This window comes from Quercus robur, chromosome 7 (genome assembly GCF_932294415.1).
Source record: "Quercus robur chromosome 7, dhQueRobu3.1, whole genome shotgun sequence".
Classification (NCBI taxonomy): Eukaryota; Viridiplantae; Streptophyta; class Magnoliopsida; order Fagales; family Fagaceae; genus Quercus; species Quercus robur.
The window spans coordinates 39354605-39373351 of record NC_065540.1 but is presented as its reverse complement, the minus strand read 5'-3'; the positions used below and the strand labels follow the sequence as shown (position 1 = coordinate 39373351).

Below are 18747 nucleotides of genomic sequence, written 5' to 3'. Positions count from 1 at the left end.
GGTATGGGTGATGGAAATCCATTTCTTGTTGGGATTGAATATCCATGGATACCTATGAAATGCCCAAAATGTAATTTCTTTGGACATTTTGCTGCCAACTGTGGAAATATTGAAACAGTTGATCCAAGAAGGATGACTCAGAAGATGGGTGCCTATGAAGGCCAAGAGGTTGCAGATGAAGTGAAGACTGATTAATCTAGGTGAAAGAAAGCTCAGGTGAATGCTTCTAGTCCTGAGTTAACTCCAAATCCTCTTCCTCCAAGTAATAGATTTGTTGTTTTTAATTCTGCCAAACTAAAAAGTAGCTAGGCTGGCAGTAGGAGGAGTCGTAACTTCCCCACCAAAAAGAGCTTCTCCACCCTTACTGTTTAAGAAGTAATCTAAGAAAGTTGGCTGTGATACTGGTAAGCCATCAGTTAGGAGGGCTTTGTCTCCTTCCTTTCTCATCAATTGCTCATGAAGTGGTTAATTTGGAATGTCAGGGGTTTGAATTGCCCCTTGAAGCAGAAGTCGAAAAGAAAGCGAGGGAAATGGATCTTAACCTAGTGTGCTTGGTTGAAACAAGAGTAAGGGAGGAGAAAACTAGAGATTATGAATTCCATTTTACCTGGATGGAAATTATGTTATTCTGTCTCTCAACATGGCCTAGGTAAAATCTAGGTAGAGGACATTTTTTCTATTCAAATTTGTCAAGTAATTTCTGAAGCTATTCATTGCAAAATATTTTTCAAGGATAAAACTGCCACTCTTCCTTTATTTATGGGGCTACTGAGGGCGTTGAGAGATAAATTTTTTGGGATAAGTTGGATCAGTTTTGCAATCAAGTGAAGGGTTTTCCTTGGATTTTGGCTGGAGATTTCAATGTGATAAAGAGTGTCCATGAATAGCATGGTGTTTTGGTTGTTAATTGTTATGAAAATAAATTTAATTCATGTTTAGGTAACCTTGAGGTGTGAGATCATGCTGCTGTGTGGTGTTTCTATACATGGAGTAACAGAAGATGAAGACCAGATGAGGACTATATACGACATTTGGCTTTAAAGGAATGCTATAGTCCATGAAGGTAGAATTTGGACTGGAGCAGATTAAGAGAAACATCATTAAGGATGTCAAAGCCAGGCTGGGGTTTGAAACAAAATTTGAGAAATCTGTATTAAAAACTACCATTTGCTGTAATTGGGGGACTGATCTAGAGAGTCAGTGCTACTGTGCAATCAGTGTGCTTATGCACCAATTTATTGCTTAGACTCCTAGTATCCCTTAGTTTGAGTAAAGATGAAGATGTTGTTGTTAGTGTATTGTTGCACTGCTGTGCTGGTTTGGCTCGTTTTGTTTTGTTGTTGTAGTTTCTTTCTTTGTATACTTCTAGTTTGAGTGTAACTGGGAGGCTCCCCTAATCTGGACCCTCCCTACACTGTGTTTTGGGAGTTTTCCTTTTTTACACCCACCACCACCCCCCCCCCCCCCCCCCCCCCAACAAAAAAAAAAAAGAGAGAGAGATTATGACTAATTCTTCTCCATCTCCAAGTATCCAATTGCAAATAATTTCATATAGAAATGGTGTCAAAGCCATCTATCATTGCTTAGGAATGAAAATAATTTATGTGCCCATATTATCAGGGGCGGCTCTATAAATTTTGGGGCTTAAGACAAAGATTAACATAAGGTTTTTTATATTTTAAAATATTTTTTAAATAATATTTGTTTTACTTAAAATCTATTCTTCTCGCTTTTTAAGACATAAAATTACACATTAAATTTTTGTTTATACATGCATTTGAAAAAGAATCTGACATTTTTATATATTTTAACTCTACTTGATCGTGAATTGCATAAATAAAAATAATAAAACATATTTATTTCATCATGCAATAAATTAGAATATTGGATTAAACAATAGAATAAAATAGTGCAACTAAAAGCAATAACACTATTAAAAAACCAAATACTAGAAAATTATAATGAAATTATATTTTCTATAAGTCAATTTTGATTATATATATTTAATACTTTCTTTTTCACAAAACTTTTTTTTTTTTTTTTTGGTTAACAAATGGACAATGGTATATTATATACATGTATCAACTAAACAATTGGGTTTCTTATTATTTTAAAAAAAATGAAAAAGAAATAAACATTGAATCTCACTAATTTAAGGCAGCCACACATTTTACTTGAATTATAAAATTGAAAAAAAAAGTAATAATCATATGGTGATACGTGTAGAGAAGGGGTTGGACCAAGTAAAGTGGTCCACTCTCTATCTCACACACCACAAGAAAAAGTAAAGGCAATGCATTGTAATTAACCTAAGATGCATGGTAAAGATATGAGTATGGCTGTATGGATGTGATACGGTTTCGGGGATACAACCTTTCTTGAAAACCTTAAGGTACAATATGTTGGGGATTAATGTATTAATTACTTATTAAATATGTTTTATTTATATTTTATATATATATATTGTTAAACATTTATTTTTTATACATTCTTAATCATATATCAATTTAAAATCAATAATAGATAATAAAATGAATTAATATCCATTAAATGATGTTTAGAATACAAACCAAGATAATAATAAATAAGTAAATAAAAGATAATTAGATAAGTGTTCAACATTGAAACCAATATATAAAACATATAAATAAAAATTCTTACAAGTTTGGGCTATCTCTCACTTTTGGGGTTGGGTTATAACAGTATCCAAGTCGTATTACGAGTGTATCCTAGATGTATTGACGCTTAAAAAAAAAAAAAAAATTGGATATGTAGCTTAGAGGTATCAAGTATGATACAAGTATGATACATATCGGATACGGATATGTGAGCAAAAACAAAGTATCCTTGTATCATAGATTGTAACAAGCAACAACAACGTAGGAAACAGCAAACAAGTAGAAAACATGAATTGGAAAGAAACAAATAGACAAATAGATTTAAAAGAATTTTCCAAGGCAAATCTCATAACTGCAAGGGAATGGTTGGAATGAAGAGGTGGCACCAACAAACAACAGGAATACAAAGATTTTTTTTTTTTTTTAATTCTAGAGATGTGAAAAAAAAAATATATATATATATATATATATGTATATAGGTTTGAGGTTTTTTTTTTGGGGGGGGGGTGGGGGGGTGGGGTTGGGGTGGGGGATTTTTATGTTTTGTTTTGTTGAGAGAGATTTCAGCTTTTGGGCATGAGGGAAAATTACGAGTTCAAAGAGAAATAATCTTTTCTTATTTATATATATATATATACACACACATGGAAGCTGTACTAATTTTAGCAATTTTATTTAATAAAATTACATTTTGCCCCCTCTTAACAATTTCATCAATTCTTTTAAGAGTAATATTATAACTACAAACTTTTCTACAATAACATCTTTTCAAATTATCGAAGTAGCAAATTCTTATTGGTTTGAATACTTGCATCACTTTTTACTTACTAATAGTCACTCACTATATTAGAATTTTGTAAAAAAATTTGTAGTTTTAGCATTTTCCACATTTTCAAGGCCATAAAAAATTAATAGATTAAATCTAAAACAAAATATACAAGCTCAAAAAAATTAGCCCAACAATAAAAATTACCAATATTAAAGCTAAAACAAATTGAGTCCAATCAACCTATTTTATCCAAAACAAACAACATGGCTCTTTAAAAAGTTTTAAACAAAAATCATTAATGGTTAAGCAGTAGAGTTAAAGGTTAGAGCCACCACACACAGCAAGTAGCAAAGCCGCCTCCCCTAATTCTAAGTCTTAGCTTTTTTTTTTCTTTTATCTTTGTTAATTTTTCTGGTCTAATTTATTACCAGCCCCTACATTGGGAGAAATTCTTCAGTGCACTTGGAGGGCCATGTCAGCAAACTAATAAATCTTCAACCTTCATATTTTAACTTCTGTAAAAAGGGTTTGATCTTATTCTCATCTTTTCTTTTCTTTTTTTTGAGAAAGAATAAGATCTTATTCCAACACCTAAAGTTTTTCTTCCAACCTTGTGTTACATAACTTCTCTTAATGGCTAAATGTATAATTCTTCAAAATAATTTTTTCTATATGATTTTTTCTGCCAATAATGTAGGACAATAATTAGTTGGAAAAAAAAATCCGTTACAAGCATATTTTTCAATATCATATGATATGCTACAAAACATATAATGTACAAAAAATTCCGTATCATAAGTACTCATGAATCGTATGATATAGTGATGCATATTATATGAATCGTATTATACCATAAAATCATATGTATTATACGATACATAGACATGTGCTTTAAAACAAGTTATTAGACTTGTTTTTAACATAAAATTATTATGTTACTTAATTTAGCCCAATAAAAAAAACATATCCATAAGTTTTTTTTCTTTCTTTCTTTTACAAAATTTGGACTGCACAGTTACACTTCACTTTCATATTTACAAATTTACTTTCTATACTATGAATAAGGTGTTAATTGACAATATAATTATTTTTTATTTTTGTCATTATTGTTAAAATCTAAGAAGCTACAATGACATGATGAAATATTTAAAAAAAAAATTATTAAAATAAAAGAATAAGAAAAGATAGTAAATGTTGATGATAATCAAGAAAGTTTCAATGAATAAATAAATTTGCAAAATGATGAACATGATGATAACACTAACTTAGATGGAGTTAACTAGACAAGATAATGAATATGATGGAAAAAAATTTATTATTTTGGGTTATTTGTCATGTATTATCATATTTTGAGTTTAATCAGTTTGAATATGTAAATTATAAACACTTGTTAATTTGATTTAGTTAGTTAGTTTTGTAAATATTATTACATAAGAGATATTAAATTATTCATTAGTTGAATGTGTTATGAATTTATAATAAATATACCTTTTATCTAGGACAAAACTTAGATACAATACCCTAAGTGTTGTTCTTTAGATTCTCTTTTTAAGATTTAGTCATGTGGCTATTTAACTAAAAAAATACTTTCATCTCATGAAAAAAAATCTATATAGCAAAATCTTAAAAGGGGAACCTAAAGAACAGCACATAAATATTGTACCTAAGTCTTGCTCTTTTATATATGTATATCTATATATAATTTTTTGTATAAAATTTATTAAGTGTTTGTGTATCTTACAATACACGATATGGAAAAACCAAAAATCAATTCACGATACGTACAATTCAGATATGATTACAAGTATCATTTCTATCCTTAGTTATGAATATTTTTTAACCTAACCTAGTCAAACTCTTCCAAATTGTATTCTTTTCCAACATGAAATTGACATTTTTACTAATTGTGTAAATTGTACCAACCTGCTTTGCCACGAACTAATTTATACTAAATACTAATCTACAAAAAAAATTGTGTCATATGTATGCATCATATTATCAAAAAAAAAGAACTCAAATATTCTGACTATTTCAGTTCTTTTTTCTTTTCTTTTTTTGTAGAACTCAAATATTCAGAATGTGAGTACTCACATTCGCAACCTTCTTGTTCTTTTTTTCTTTTTTTAATAGCTTTTTATGTTTTTATATTTTTCCATGTTTTCTATTCTATATTCTTTTTGTTAATGTCCACATGATATGTAGAAACTATAAGTGGACAACCAACAACTGAAAAACAAAAACAAAAACAAAAAAAGAGAAAATAACTGAAGTCAATGTGCAAATCAAAGAAGCATTACCATAGAAAAATGTAGAAGTAACATGGGGAGGAAAGATGTTGAAGAAACCCCAAAAGAAAGGAAAAGTTTCTGGGACTTACCTCTCTGCCTGCGATCTAAAGTAAAGAAGTTTAACACAGACAAATTTCGCAGTCTGCAGTAGAGAGATTGTAGCCAATAATTCGCAGATGAATTTTATTCTTAATTGAGGAAGAAAATCGAAAGGGTGATAGAGAACGAGCAAGTGGATGTTATTATATAGAGTGTAAATGCCTTACGTGATGATCTATTTATTAACAAGCATCTAATCCTTGCTTAGCCATTTCAACAACGAATAATTGATGATTTATTTATTAACTGGAATGAGGAATCCTTACTTTCCTTGAAAATCTATCTCAAGGGTATGTCAGCGAAGTTCAGATGCACTTTCTGGAATAGGGCTCTATACATTTTTTAACTATAATTTTATTAAGCTGATTTTTGGGAACAGAAAAAATAAATAAAAAAGCAAAAGACCGATAAACCAGGAAAAGGAATAAAAGGATTAAAGAGATAGCTAACTAGGAGTTTAGGATTACAGTTGAATTGAGGGGGATATTTGCATATTAGCATGATTTTGCCACACAATTTTGTTAGTGGTCACGTTTCCAAAATAACCCAGAAAAATAGCATCTCAAGTCTCTTAGACTCGAGTTCACTTTAGCAACTCAAGCTTAAAATACTTGAGTTTTAAGTGTTGGTAGAGTTAGGGTGGATTTAAAATCCATGTGGAACTTGAGTTTTAGACACTTGAGTTCCATTTCTTCCTTTTCTCTTTTTCCCCTTCGTTCTCCCTATTCTCTTCGAACCACCATGGCCAAATCTCCATGGCTCTCCTTCTCCAATCACCACCGCTACCTCAGGCAGTAGTCTCCCATTTTTTTTTTTTTTTTGGTAACACGTCTGCGTCTTGCGTCTACCACTCTGTTTGTTTTGACATAAAATTGCAGGAAAATATTTTCTCATTTTACAGTGTTTGTTTTGCAGTAAAACATTTAGTCAAAAGCAAAATAATTTCAGTCAACCAAATCAATCTAAGCAAATTTGTGTAAAATATTTTACACTTAAAATATTGGTAAAATATTTTACAATTTCTCTCAACCCTCACCCGACAACTCTTAGGCTGCCTATTATCCCCCTTTCACGTTATCTCTTTTCTCCCTCTCAACCCATACCTTCTCTCCTAAAACCTTGTGACGCCACCTACCGACCGGCACAACCCAATAGCGGCGCCACCCATCAACTGGAGCCACTCACTGACCGATGCTACCCACCAGCAACGCCATCCACCTATGGCGCCACCATCGACCGACTCCACACTTCTCCCTCCTCTCGTTTCTCTCACGAAGTTCATCGAGATCTGACTGCTAAGTAGTGGCTTGGGTTTTTAATGGTTGCTCTAATCTTGCTAGTGGCTGTTCTAGTCTTGCTGCCACTACATTTGTTGGGTTGTTGGATTTTCATGTTAGATTCTTTGTTTGTGGATTTTCTTTTTAGGTTTTTGATCTGGTTTTATGGGTGTTTTAGCTTTTTTGATATGGATTTTTGGGTTGTTGATGGTTGTTTTTTGGGTGGTTGGTGATGATTTGGTGGTTGGTGGTTGTTTTTTTTGATAGTTGGTGGCGGTTTTTTGAAGCTTTGGTGGTGGCTGATGGTGGTTTTAATGGCTATGTTTTGAAAGGTTGGTGGTGATTCTGATGGCTCTTGGGTGTTTGGGTAGATGATGGTGGCCGATGGAATGGGATAACAGGTGGTTGGTGGTTGTTGTTTTGGTAGTTGGTGGCAGCTTTTTCAAGCTTTGGTGGTGGCTGGTGGTGGTTTTGATGGCTATGTTTTGAATGGTTGGTGGTGATTCTGATGACTCTTGGGTGTTTGGGTAGATGATGGTGGCAGATGAAATGGGATTACAGTGGGTATATTTTTGCAATGGTTGGGGGTGGCTGGGTATGTGGTGGCTGGTGGTGGCCGATTTATATTTGCAATATTTAGGTCACAACACTTGCCAAACACCTGCAAATATTTTTCAATAAAATATTTTACAAGTAAAATATTTACATGTAAAATATTTTACATTTGAAAATATTTTACATCGAAACAAATGGAGCATATGTTGCAACTTTTTTTTTTGGGAGAAGCGTGTTTCTGTGACTTTATGTCACACCAGTAGATCTCGTGCACTGTTCACGGGATCCACAAACCTCTTTTTTCAGTAATTTTTTCATTAAAAATGGATCCCACAATACTATTCACGCATTTAAAAATTATTTTGTTACAGTATTTTTAGTTTTCAATTTTCAATAAAATAAACGGTATCCAAACGGACCCTTATTCAAACTCACCATATTGCAGTCCATGCATTCTTCTCATCCTTTAACAGACCCACAAAAATGCCCATTTGGCCCATTCAACTCATTCACTCAAAAGAGGATCAAAAAGCCAGTAATCTCCCTAGAACTTGCTTAGAGGACAGAATCAGAGACCCAAAGCCAAACAAACTAATAAACCGCCTCAAAAAACTTAAAACCATACTCAATCTCCACCAACTTATGTCAAACTGAAAACGTGGTCCCTTCATTTCACTACAACTCATGTCCAGGTGCAATAACACCGTTGGACTTGAATGTCAACATAGGCAAACATTTATTAACAAATACCCACATAGTTTGAGATGGGTTTGGTTGGTGGTGACTGACGAGAGAGAGGTTGAGAGAGGGAAAAGAGATGGAGATGAGATTTTCAGATTTTGGTTGGCACATGTCTCGGATTTAATTTGGGTTTTTCTTTTAAAATGAAAAAAAAAATGTGACACTGCAAATGATTTGGTATGACAAATAATTTTTAATGTTTTGTTTGACACATCAATTTTTTTCATCCAAGTGATAATGCAGAGAATAAATTGACTTACACTGAAAAAATTAGGAACTAAATTAACACAATTAAAATGTTAAAGATCAAATTAAAATATGATATAAAGGATAAGACTTACTTTGTAATTTATCCACTACTTTTTTTTATTCCTTTCCGAATTTGGTGGAGGATTTTGAGTGCCTCTCAAACCACAACTTAAACTATAAAGATTATTTGTAATGCGTAGCATAAATTTTAAAATCCAAGAATGAACATCTAAAATTATGCAATATAACTTTGGTCAAGCTCCCTATAAATAGTTCTCCTCCTATCTTCCTTTCCCTAATCCCATGCAAGCTCGCACGCACGGACCTTTGATTACAAATCACCAGAGTCCAACTGATTGATCTGCTGGCTCGTGGCCTTTTTTTTAGCTCAAGTGTCAAAGGCTTAATGCTGCTTTTCAAGATGTGTTTGGATACCGTTTATTTTGCTAAAACTGAAAAATTATTATTGAAAGTACTGTAAATAAAGATAAAAGTTAGTTAAAATAATACAGTAAGACTTATGAATAATGTCAAAAAGTGCAGTGGGACTCATGAATAATAGCAAAAATAAGCTGAATAGTAAAATAATTTTAATTTTTAATCCTAACTCAAACGCACACTTAGTCTCCTATTTCAGCATTCAAAAAAAAATTTTGGATGTTTATCGCCATTTATGATTTTTTTTTTTTTACCAACTTTTATATTTCCTATAAAACAAGGACAGACCCAGGATTTTAAGCTAACGGAGACCAAAATATATATATAAAAAAAAAAAAAAAATCAAAATAGGCATCCATATAGTAGTAAAAAATTATAAATACTCAAAATTGTCATTTCTAAATACATTAAGATGTGATCATTTACCAACAAAGACAAACAAAAACAACATAATGTCTTTTTTTAATACTAAGCTGGCTAGGATTTTTTTTTTTTTTTTGGTTGAAGTTAGAGCATTCACATTGGTGGTGCTAAAAATTTTAACTTTTAGCATATCAAAAAGTTACTTTATTAATTTTATCACCTCATTTTACAATACACCTAATATTAAATGTTCTATTTTTTTTTAATAACTTCATTTAAAATAATATAAACAATTCATTAAAATAATAAAGGAAGCGAGAGAATTTGAGTTTTTAAATTTTTTTTTTTTTTGAGTTTTTTAATTGAAGGAAGAGATATAATCTTAATAAAAATATTGTGTTTATTTTTAACAACTTGCTACAGTCAACTAGTATTTATACCAATTTACTGTTGATGGTGTCACGAAAAACATGAACTCCTGAACTCGTCCATATGCATCGTCCAGCGAAAGACAAGTTAGGACAAACCAAACAGGCTAAGTGATCTCCCAAGCGTCCTGGCTAATCTCGTCTGTCTTTGGACGGACGAGATCCTGTGGGAATCTTATCGATCATCACCTAGACAGTGGGTGAGCCGTCCTAGATGGTCTCGTCCGTCTTTAATAAAAGATGGATGAGTTCACCATGGAACGAGCCGTCCAACCTAGGTAACTTCCATAGCGGTTATGGAAGTTACCCCAATTCTCCGGACTCCTCGACATTAGGAATGGTTATTAAATAGATAACCGTTCCACGAATACTATATAAGGATTCTTCGATGAAGGGTAAGGCATTCAGACAATTTTATTTAAGAAAATACTCCTTCCTTACAGAGAGTTAAAAAGTAACTAACTTCATCATCGGAGGACTTGAGGCCGATCCCCACCGGTCTCCTCTGATTCAGTGTTCTTGTTTTACAGGATATAGCCCAAAGATCATCATCGTTCGAGACTCGTCAACCTACTGATATCCAAGGAACTATTAACTGTGATTGCAAAAAATTTAGCTTTAGCTTCTCCAATAACACATGATTTTCTGGTTCTTTGTGGTAAAATAGTTTTTTTTTTTTTTTTTTTGCTAAAATACAATCACTATTGTGAATATATATATATATATATATATTTTGGGTTAAGTTTTTTGGTTGGATAGTTGCTATTTGAGTAAGCTAGTTAGACTTATTGTGGAGAAAGGGGGCCTAAGGTTTTGGGAGGGGTGCTAACTACAAAAATGAAAAATATTGTAACTAAAAAAAAAAAAAAAATTGGACCTAGGCGGGCCCGGGCTCCCACCTGGGTCCATCCCTGCTATAAAAGTGGTATCAAAATTTTACTAAAATTGTTTTTTAACAATTAGGGTTAATCATTATTAAAAAAAAAAAAAAAAAAAAACAATTAGGGTTACCTACCTGTGGTTTGGCCGAAATTTAAGTTGCTTACCCGTGATTTAAAATTTGACACTTTTCCCACATGAGATTAGCTCAATTAGGGTTTCATTACCCATCTCTGTTAAAAATGAGGCTAAATATGTATTTTTGTTTTCTTTTATGTTTCTCTCATCTTAAAACATAAAATAAAAATAAAAATAAAAAAGAGAAAACAATATCAAAAAGTAAGGTTTTTGTAAAAACTAAAAAGAAACATTACCACCATAGAAGTGCTAACCCAAATTAATCATGCTGTAAACAAGAAGGCCCTTGAGATTGGGGATGACCCAGCAGCGGTACCCAAAGGAGAAAAAATTAATGTTGGAATCAAGGATGATGTATTAGTGACAATTTGATGGATAAAGTTAGTGCCTTTGGTGAATGCCTCAAGATTGGAGGTGAGGTGGGCCGAAAGATGACTGCAGGCATGAGTTCAATGAGCTTCAATATGAAGGAGCTTTTCCAAGGCCCAAACCAGACTGATAAGATCATTGAAGATGCCACCTTGGAGAACCTTGATGAGCCTGATTGGGCCAATAAGCTTGATATTTGTGACATGATCAATGCTGAAAAGATTAACAGTGTTGAATTGATCCGTGGAAGTAAAAGGTCATGTTGAAGAGTCCTAGGATTCAGTACTTGGCTTTGGTGTTGCTTGAAACATGTGTTAAGAATTGTAAGAAGGCTTTCTCGGAGGCAGCAGCTGAGAGAGTTCTTGATGAGATGGTGAAGTTGATTGAAGATCCTCAGACTGTAGTTAATAAACGTAACAAGGCTTTGATGCTAATTGAATCATGGGGGGAATCGACCAATGGGCTCCGCTATTTGCCTATTTATGAAGAAACATACAAGGTAAAGATTTTGACAGAAGCTTTTATACGGTGGTGGTAATGTTTGTTCATAATTTTTATAAAATTTTCATCTTGTTTTCTCTAATTCTTTTATGTTTTGAAAGAAGAGGGATATAAAAGAGAGTAAAAATACATATTTAGCCTCACATTTTATAGATGTGGGTAACAGAATCTTGCCTGAGTTAACCTCAAGTGAGTAAAGAACTAAATTTCAAACCACGGTTAGGCAACTTAAATTTTTACCAAACCACAACTAGGTAAATTATAATTAGTCCTAACAATTACCTTAAAAGTACCGATTAACATGACCTTTATTTTATAAGATCGTGTTAACAAACGATAATTGTTAATAAATTATTTTTAAAAAGTTTTGACACCACTTTTGTTGTGAAAGACATGAATAATTGTAAAAAAATTTAATTACTTTATTTTCATTCCCAAAAACTAATTAAATTAGTGTCATGGTGATGATAAAGAGCTCTTAAAACAATCTCTTTAAAAAAAAAAAAAAAAAAAATTCATCACCGTCCAAACAAATAGCTTGCTTTTATTTATTTATTTTTTTTTTAGAAGAAACCATAGTCTTATACTTCTCTCTCTCTCTCTCTCAGTATGAGAGTCTCTCCTTCTCCACCAAAAAAAAAAAGTATGAGTCTCTGTTTCTGAATTTGAAGGGCTCACGGAACACGGCAACACCCGAACTCTTGTGAGGCGGAATCGACGGCGGCCACGTGCAGCAGCCGCCGATCTCACCGAACCAACTGGACAGCCCCTCTCTCTCTCTCGCTCCTCAAACCCGCGTCTCAACCTGAGGTTCTGAGGTTATTCGGAAATAAAGAAATATAAACTATTGGAAGAGGAAGGAATCGCGATGGAAGCCGAGATGATGAATTTGGATTTTTCAAAGGAAGCCGAGTCACTGCCATCTGAATCTGATTTACTGCCGGGGCCATCAGAAAGGTACAAACTCTACATTTTATTCTTGCACGTATATAGCCCAGTCATGTATACCTTGTATGAGGTTGACATGCCTCTCCATCCTCCACCATTGAGTGCAGTACAAGACGATAAAATACGGAATCCAAGGCCGCTTACCCGAATCCTCCAACTTAAAACCGGCAAATACGCTGATGATATGTGTTGTGTTCAATTGGGCTCCATGTTGTATTTTTTGGGTGGTGAAAATTTGGATATCGATGACCCATACATTGATGAAGATGTAAAGAAGGAGCTCGCTGTTCGGGATCTTTTTCCGAAAGACGTCTATTGTTTTGAGCTAGCCAATGACCACAACTACCGTGAACTGAAAGCCAGTACTGCGATGAACTGTGGGAAGGCCAGCCCCCTGGCCTTTGTGGCCGATGAGAAGATTTACGTGATTGGATGCAGCCGCTGGGACTCAGATGAAAACTTTGCTTACTTTGAGATGTTTGATCCTAAAGTTGATAACTGGATCATCCTGCCAAATCCTCCTCCCCTGATAAGGAACGTGAACACTCTATGGGTGGGGCATGTTGTTGTGGGAAGAAAGGCTCTCTTTACAGCCTTGCTGCCGCACGAAACAGAGCGCCTATATTGTTTTGATCTCGACACACATAAATGGGCAAACACAAGCATCCCTGACTATCTTGGTCATTTCTCCGGCGACACTCAGTTTGTAGGGCGTAGGCTTTATGGATTTCAATACGAAAAGGTAGCTGCATTAGTCCCATTAGAAGAAGAAGAAGAAGAAAAGGAGGAGGAGGTGGAGGAGGAGGAGGAGGAAGAGGAAGCAGAAGATAAGGAGCTTCAACAATTGTTTAAGCATCACCGCCTTCATCAAGTCTCAGAGGAGATGGGTATGGATGCTATTTTTAATGTTCCTCCGCAGGTGCAATACTCAGCAAGCCTGCTTCACTTGGGAAAGATGTACTTTTGTTATGTGAGGACTGGCATGCCCCCTCATCCGGATCCGAATTTTGGCAATGGTTTCGTTACAGGAAACGACAAAAAACGTTTCATTAGCACTGTAATTTTTCAAGCCGTCAGGGAGACATACGAAAAAAATGGCACTAGATTTTCCAAGGCAAATTTCCTTCATTCGGAGCACTATGAAGTTAATACCCCCTTCCCAAATCGAGGTTTCCTCCAAGGCTGCTATGTTCTTGGCTCGGTATGTTTTTCATGCCTCTTGTTCGTTTCTTCATTACTATTTTTTCTTTTCGTATCTACATACCATATGAATGCTTCAGTTGTTTCTTGGTACTTAACAATGCTTGACTTGTCTTTATCAACCCACAAAACCTGGGATGATGGTATTCATTTTGAATCCCAACATCCCTCTTCTTCATAGAATTTTGAAAACACATGATTTGTGCAACAGGGATACCCAGAGTCGAGTAAACAGATCAGCGTCTAAGGTGGGGTGGGGCTGCCGGCAATCTTGGGCAGAAGATGTCCAAGCGCATTTCGATTGCCTTGGTCACTCTCAATCCTGTAATTTCCTTCTCTCTGAAACAAAATTTTGTCTAAAAAATAATTTGGTTGTTGGGTTGAAATTTTTTACTAATTTTTGGATGTTGTACATTGCAATTGAAGAGTCTAGAGTAATTGTTGATTATTGCACTGTTTAGAAGGGGGAGATGCGAAGCCTTTGATGGTTATCGAAAAATATGTGTTTTGTATGTCAGATAGAGGGGTTTTTTTGCCCTAGGATTTTAATTTTTTAAGGTTTTAAGTAGAGTTGTTAATTCTTTTTCCGCTGGCTTTATTTTCAGATATAAATTTTCTGAGTTTATTGTTTACACATATTTTTCATTAGTGAAAATCAAAGCACGTGTCTTTAAGAGACAGTGTTGAGGAATTGAAAAATGTGTGTTTGAGATAGACAGGTTTGGATCTGAGATTTAGAAATACATGTTTTTTTTTTTTTTTTTTTTTTTTCCTATTACATTGGTGTTAGTTTGGCTCCTCTAGTTAGATTGTGATTTCTAGAATCCTGATGGAGAATAATTTTCACTTGGGGAAGAGGATTGGGAGTGCAGAGATAAGTTGTAGATTAGGATTTAGAAATAGAGAAACTTGACAAAAGAATCTTCCAAATTTTGAAGTTCTTGAGTTCATACCTGAAGGAAATCTTCGTAGTTAATTAGTATGGTGATTTTTGAAGAAGTTCTAGAACAATAGAGACTAATCTAGCAGAAAAGAAAGGTTGAGGGAAAGAATGATTGGAATTGATAATACTATGCTTGCATTGATTAGAAAGAGAGATACAATATATAGGGCTGGGTGAGATGATCAAAGCCAATAACCATTGCTCGTGTCACCATATCAGAAATAGAAACAGAGTCTGTTACAACACTATGACCACTATTTATATTTTTATAGGTCCCTATCAGTTAACTTAGGCTTCCATTGATACGCATGTCGTTTTGGTTATTGTATTGCTGTATTTGCAATGTCATTTGTTTCATTACTGCATATCTCTTTACATCCCCCTCAAACTCAGAGCAAGGTATCAGCGTGAGTTTGAAACGAATAACAATAAACCAAGAAGAAGACATTTAGCTAAAATGTCACCAAGTTGATCTTTTGTAGAGATAAATTGCGCTTGAATATCCTTTTGAACGACTTGCTCTCGCACAAAAAGGTAATCCACCTCTATATGTTTTGTGCAAGAGTGGAAAACTGGATTAGATGCCAAGGCCAATGTACATAAGTTGTCACACCATAATAAGGGAGGCTTAAGAAGATAAATATGTAACTCTTGCATCAAAATTCTCAACCAAGGGAGTTCAGCCGCAGTAGAAGCCAAGGCTCGATATTCAGCCTCGGTGGAACTTCTAGAAACTGCAGGTTGCTTTTTAGCAGCCCAAGTAATAGGATTGGAACCCAGAAAAGCAATGAAGCCTGTAGTACTTCGTCTAGCACTCAAATCACCTGCCCAATCAGCATCCAAGAAAGCTGAGAGGAAAATGGGGCCAGGCTTAAGAAGAATACTAGAGGTGAGTGTGACTTTGAGATGCCTAAGAATATGTTTAGCAGCCTGAAGATGAACATCGGTGGGATTTGTCTAGAATTGAAAAACTTGATTGACCACAAACAAAAGGTCAGGACGAATGAAGGTAAGATATTGGAGAGCTCCCACAAGACTTCTATAGGAATGAGGATCAACAAGGGAATGCTCAGTGGGAGATAGTCTAGCAGTAGCAAAGGGAGTTTTGGAAGGCTTAGAGAGAAACTTGTTATGTTTATGAAGAAGATCTGTAGCATATTTGGTCTGTGTAATGGAAAGGCTAAAGGATGTGAGAGCTAATTGAAGACCCAAGAAATAACAAATGGTACCAAGGTCTTTGAGTTCAAATTCAAGACTAAGAGAAGTGATGAGAGAGGCAATAGAGGATGGGGAATTGCCTGTGATGATAATGGCATGGACATAAAGGAGAAGATTGATTATTGTAGTGTTGTTGAAGTAGAGGAACAAAGAGGGATCTACAGAGGACTTGAACCCAAGACAAGCCTTATTACCTGGTGATTGTGCCATCACTTTTTCTTTTGATCTTAAAGACCCATTTGGAACCAACAATGTTCTTGTTAGATGGTGGAGGCACTGAAGTCCAAGTATGTTGTTACTAGAGTGCTTGAAATTCTTCATCCATTGCCTTACACCAGTTGGGAAACTTACTAGCAATACCAAAGGAAGGAGTTTCTATAATATTATTGTCAACAATGGTTTTATAGCACCACTTTTTATTAGGTTTGGTAATGCCACTCTCAGATCCAGTTTGCAGAGGGTGAAGATTAGGAAGAGGAACAAGAGAAATGGTGACCGGAAGAACATTTGGTGTAGGAATAGGAGAAGAGTGAAACTGATTTTGCAAATCAGAAGTTGATTCTGCAGAAGTAGGAGAGACAGATTCTGATGTGGTGGAAGTGGGAAGTGATGAGGGAGCATTATAGGGAGAAGGAGAGTTATAAAGAGTAGAAGAACATAAATGCCTGTAAAGGATAGGAGAAATCCATGATTAAGTAGAGAAAGAGGGAGGAGTAGCTGGAGTGTTAGGTGGAGTGAAATGAACTTCATCAAATAGAACATGTCTAGATAGGTAAATTTTGTCAGTGGATTCGGATCAAAACAGATGTAACCTTTTGTGTCAAAAGGATAGCCTAAAAATAGGCAAGGAGTAGTTCTGAACTGAAGTTTATGTTTGTTGTAAGGTCTAAGTAGAGGATAGCATGTGCACCCAAAAGTTCTAAGTTGAGGAAGGTCAGGTTTGAAATGAAAAAGGGCTTCCCAAAGTGAGTCAAAATTTAACACTGAGGAGAGTAGGCTGTTAATCAGCTTACTGCATAAGACCAATGAGTGAGAGGTAGATTGTCCTGTGACAACATGCTGAATGCAGACTCTACTATGCGTCTGTGTTTTCTTTCCACAACACCATTTTGTTGTGGTGCATTGGGACAACTGAAATGATGGGAAATTCCATGGGAAGAACAAAATTGAGTAAAAGCCCTGGAGATGTACTACCCGCCACAATCAGACTTGAGAACCTTTAGTGCTGTGGAAAATTGAGTTTCAATAAGAGACTTAGTAAACAAAAGTGGAAGAACTTCAGACTTATGTTTTAACAAAAATAACCAAGTAAACCTGCTATAATCATCCGCAAAGAGCAAATAAAAAGAAATTCATTGATTGCAATAATGGGTGCAGGACCCCAAACATCGGTGTGAACTAGATCAAAATGTTTAGCAGATTTAGTTACAAAATGAGGAAAGGATACATTTCCCTTTCAAACAGTGTTCACATAAAACTTATTTTCTAGACTAGCATGAACAGAGTTAGGAATCAAATCAGGAAATACAAGTTATAAAGTTTTAGAACAAGGATGGCCTAATATTTGATGCCAAAGTAGCCATTTGTTGGTGATAGACTGTGCAGGAAAAGCAGTGTAGACACAAGACTTACAAGATAAACTTTGAGCATTGGAAATGTTGTCTGGGGTCTTGTTAGGATAAATGGGGTATAACCCATTCTCACTCAGGCCCTTGTAAAGAACCCTCCCCAAATGTAAATACTGAATACAAAAATGGTCAGCATCAAATCTACACCTACAATTGTTATCTTTGCACAATTTATGGATTGAGAGGAGATTGGAAGCTATCCTAGGGACATGTAGAATATTACGAAGATTGAAATTAAAGAATGGAGTTTTCAGAATGCCATTACCTATTTCGTTGATAGGTAGTGCTTGACCATTGCCAACAGTGACATGATCATTTCCTTTGCATGGTTGTTGCATAGAAAGATTCCCAATATTGGCAGTGAGGTGATCAGTTGAACCTGTATCAGAAACTCAAGGATCAGTGGACTGAGTATAGTGAGATCCACTAGCCATAGCAGCTAGTGTAGCAGGTGGATGCCTTCCCTGATATGAAAAATCCATGTGGTCATAGCAATCTAGTGCTACATTATCAGATTTACCACATATCTAACGTGATGGTCTCCCTTCAGATCTAGTGAATTGATTTTGATACAGTGAATTACTGCCTAGATGAAAAGAATTTTGTGAGGACTGATTAGATCTACCTCTCTGCCTTGTTGATTAAAGTTATTGTTCACATAGAACTGTGCTTGAGATGAATTTTGGGACTTTTGACCACCAGAGGTAAACATAGCTATAGTAATGGCACTGTTCTTGATAGATTGTATAGAATCTTGAAGCTGCTTCTCTTCAGCATGAAGCAGTGCATGTAACTCATCAAAAGAAAGTTGTTAAGTTCTGGTGTGAATTGCTGAACATAGAGGACGATACTCTCTGGGTAATCCCTTAAGTACAATGTGAAGTAATTCTTCATTGCCCACATTTACTCCAACTGCTCAAAGCTTATCCCTTGCTTCTTTGATATTGTGTAAGAACACATTCACTCAATCATTCTCCTTGATACTGTGAAGTTCAATCTTCAAATTTAGAATATTAGATTGAGAAGAGGAAGTAAACCTCTTCTCTAAGGCCTTTCACACATCAATGGCAAATTCAACTCCCACAACTACAGAAACTA

At 34.8% G+C, this 18747-nt stretch overlaps 1 protein-coding gene and 1 pseudogene across 6 annotated transcripts in view; both read left to right on the top strand.

The window, feature by feature from the left end:
- Positions 1-3: 3 nt before the first annotated feature.
- On the top strand, positions 4-11749 carry LOC126691383 (TOM1-like protein 1; annotated as a pseudogene).
- Positions 11750-12288: 539 nt separating this feature from the next.
- Positions 12289-18747, top strand: part of LOC126693387 (microtubule-associated protein 70-2-like) — a 54785-nt gene continuing 48326 nt past the window's right edge. For 2 of the 6 annotated variants that reach the window (XM_050389349.1, XM_050389350.1), the window contains exons 1-2: positions 12289-13861; positions 14072-14184. In XM_050389349.1, coding sequence (XP_050245306.1) covers positions 12581-13861; positions 14072-14107 — 1317 coding nt within the window. In that variant the 5' untranslated portion in view covers positions 12289-12580 and the 3' untranslated portion in view covers positions 14108-14184. The remainder of the gene's footprint in view (positions 13862-14071; positions 14185-18747) is intronic. The other 4 variants (XM_050389348.1, XM_050389347.1, XM_050389352.1 and 1 more) reach the window with 3 other exon arrangements.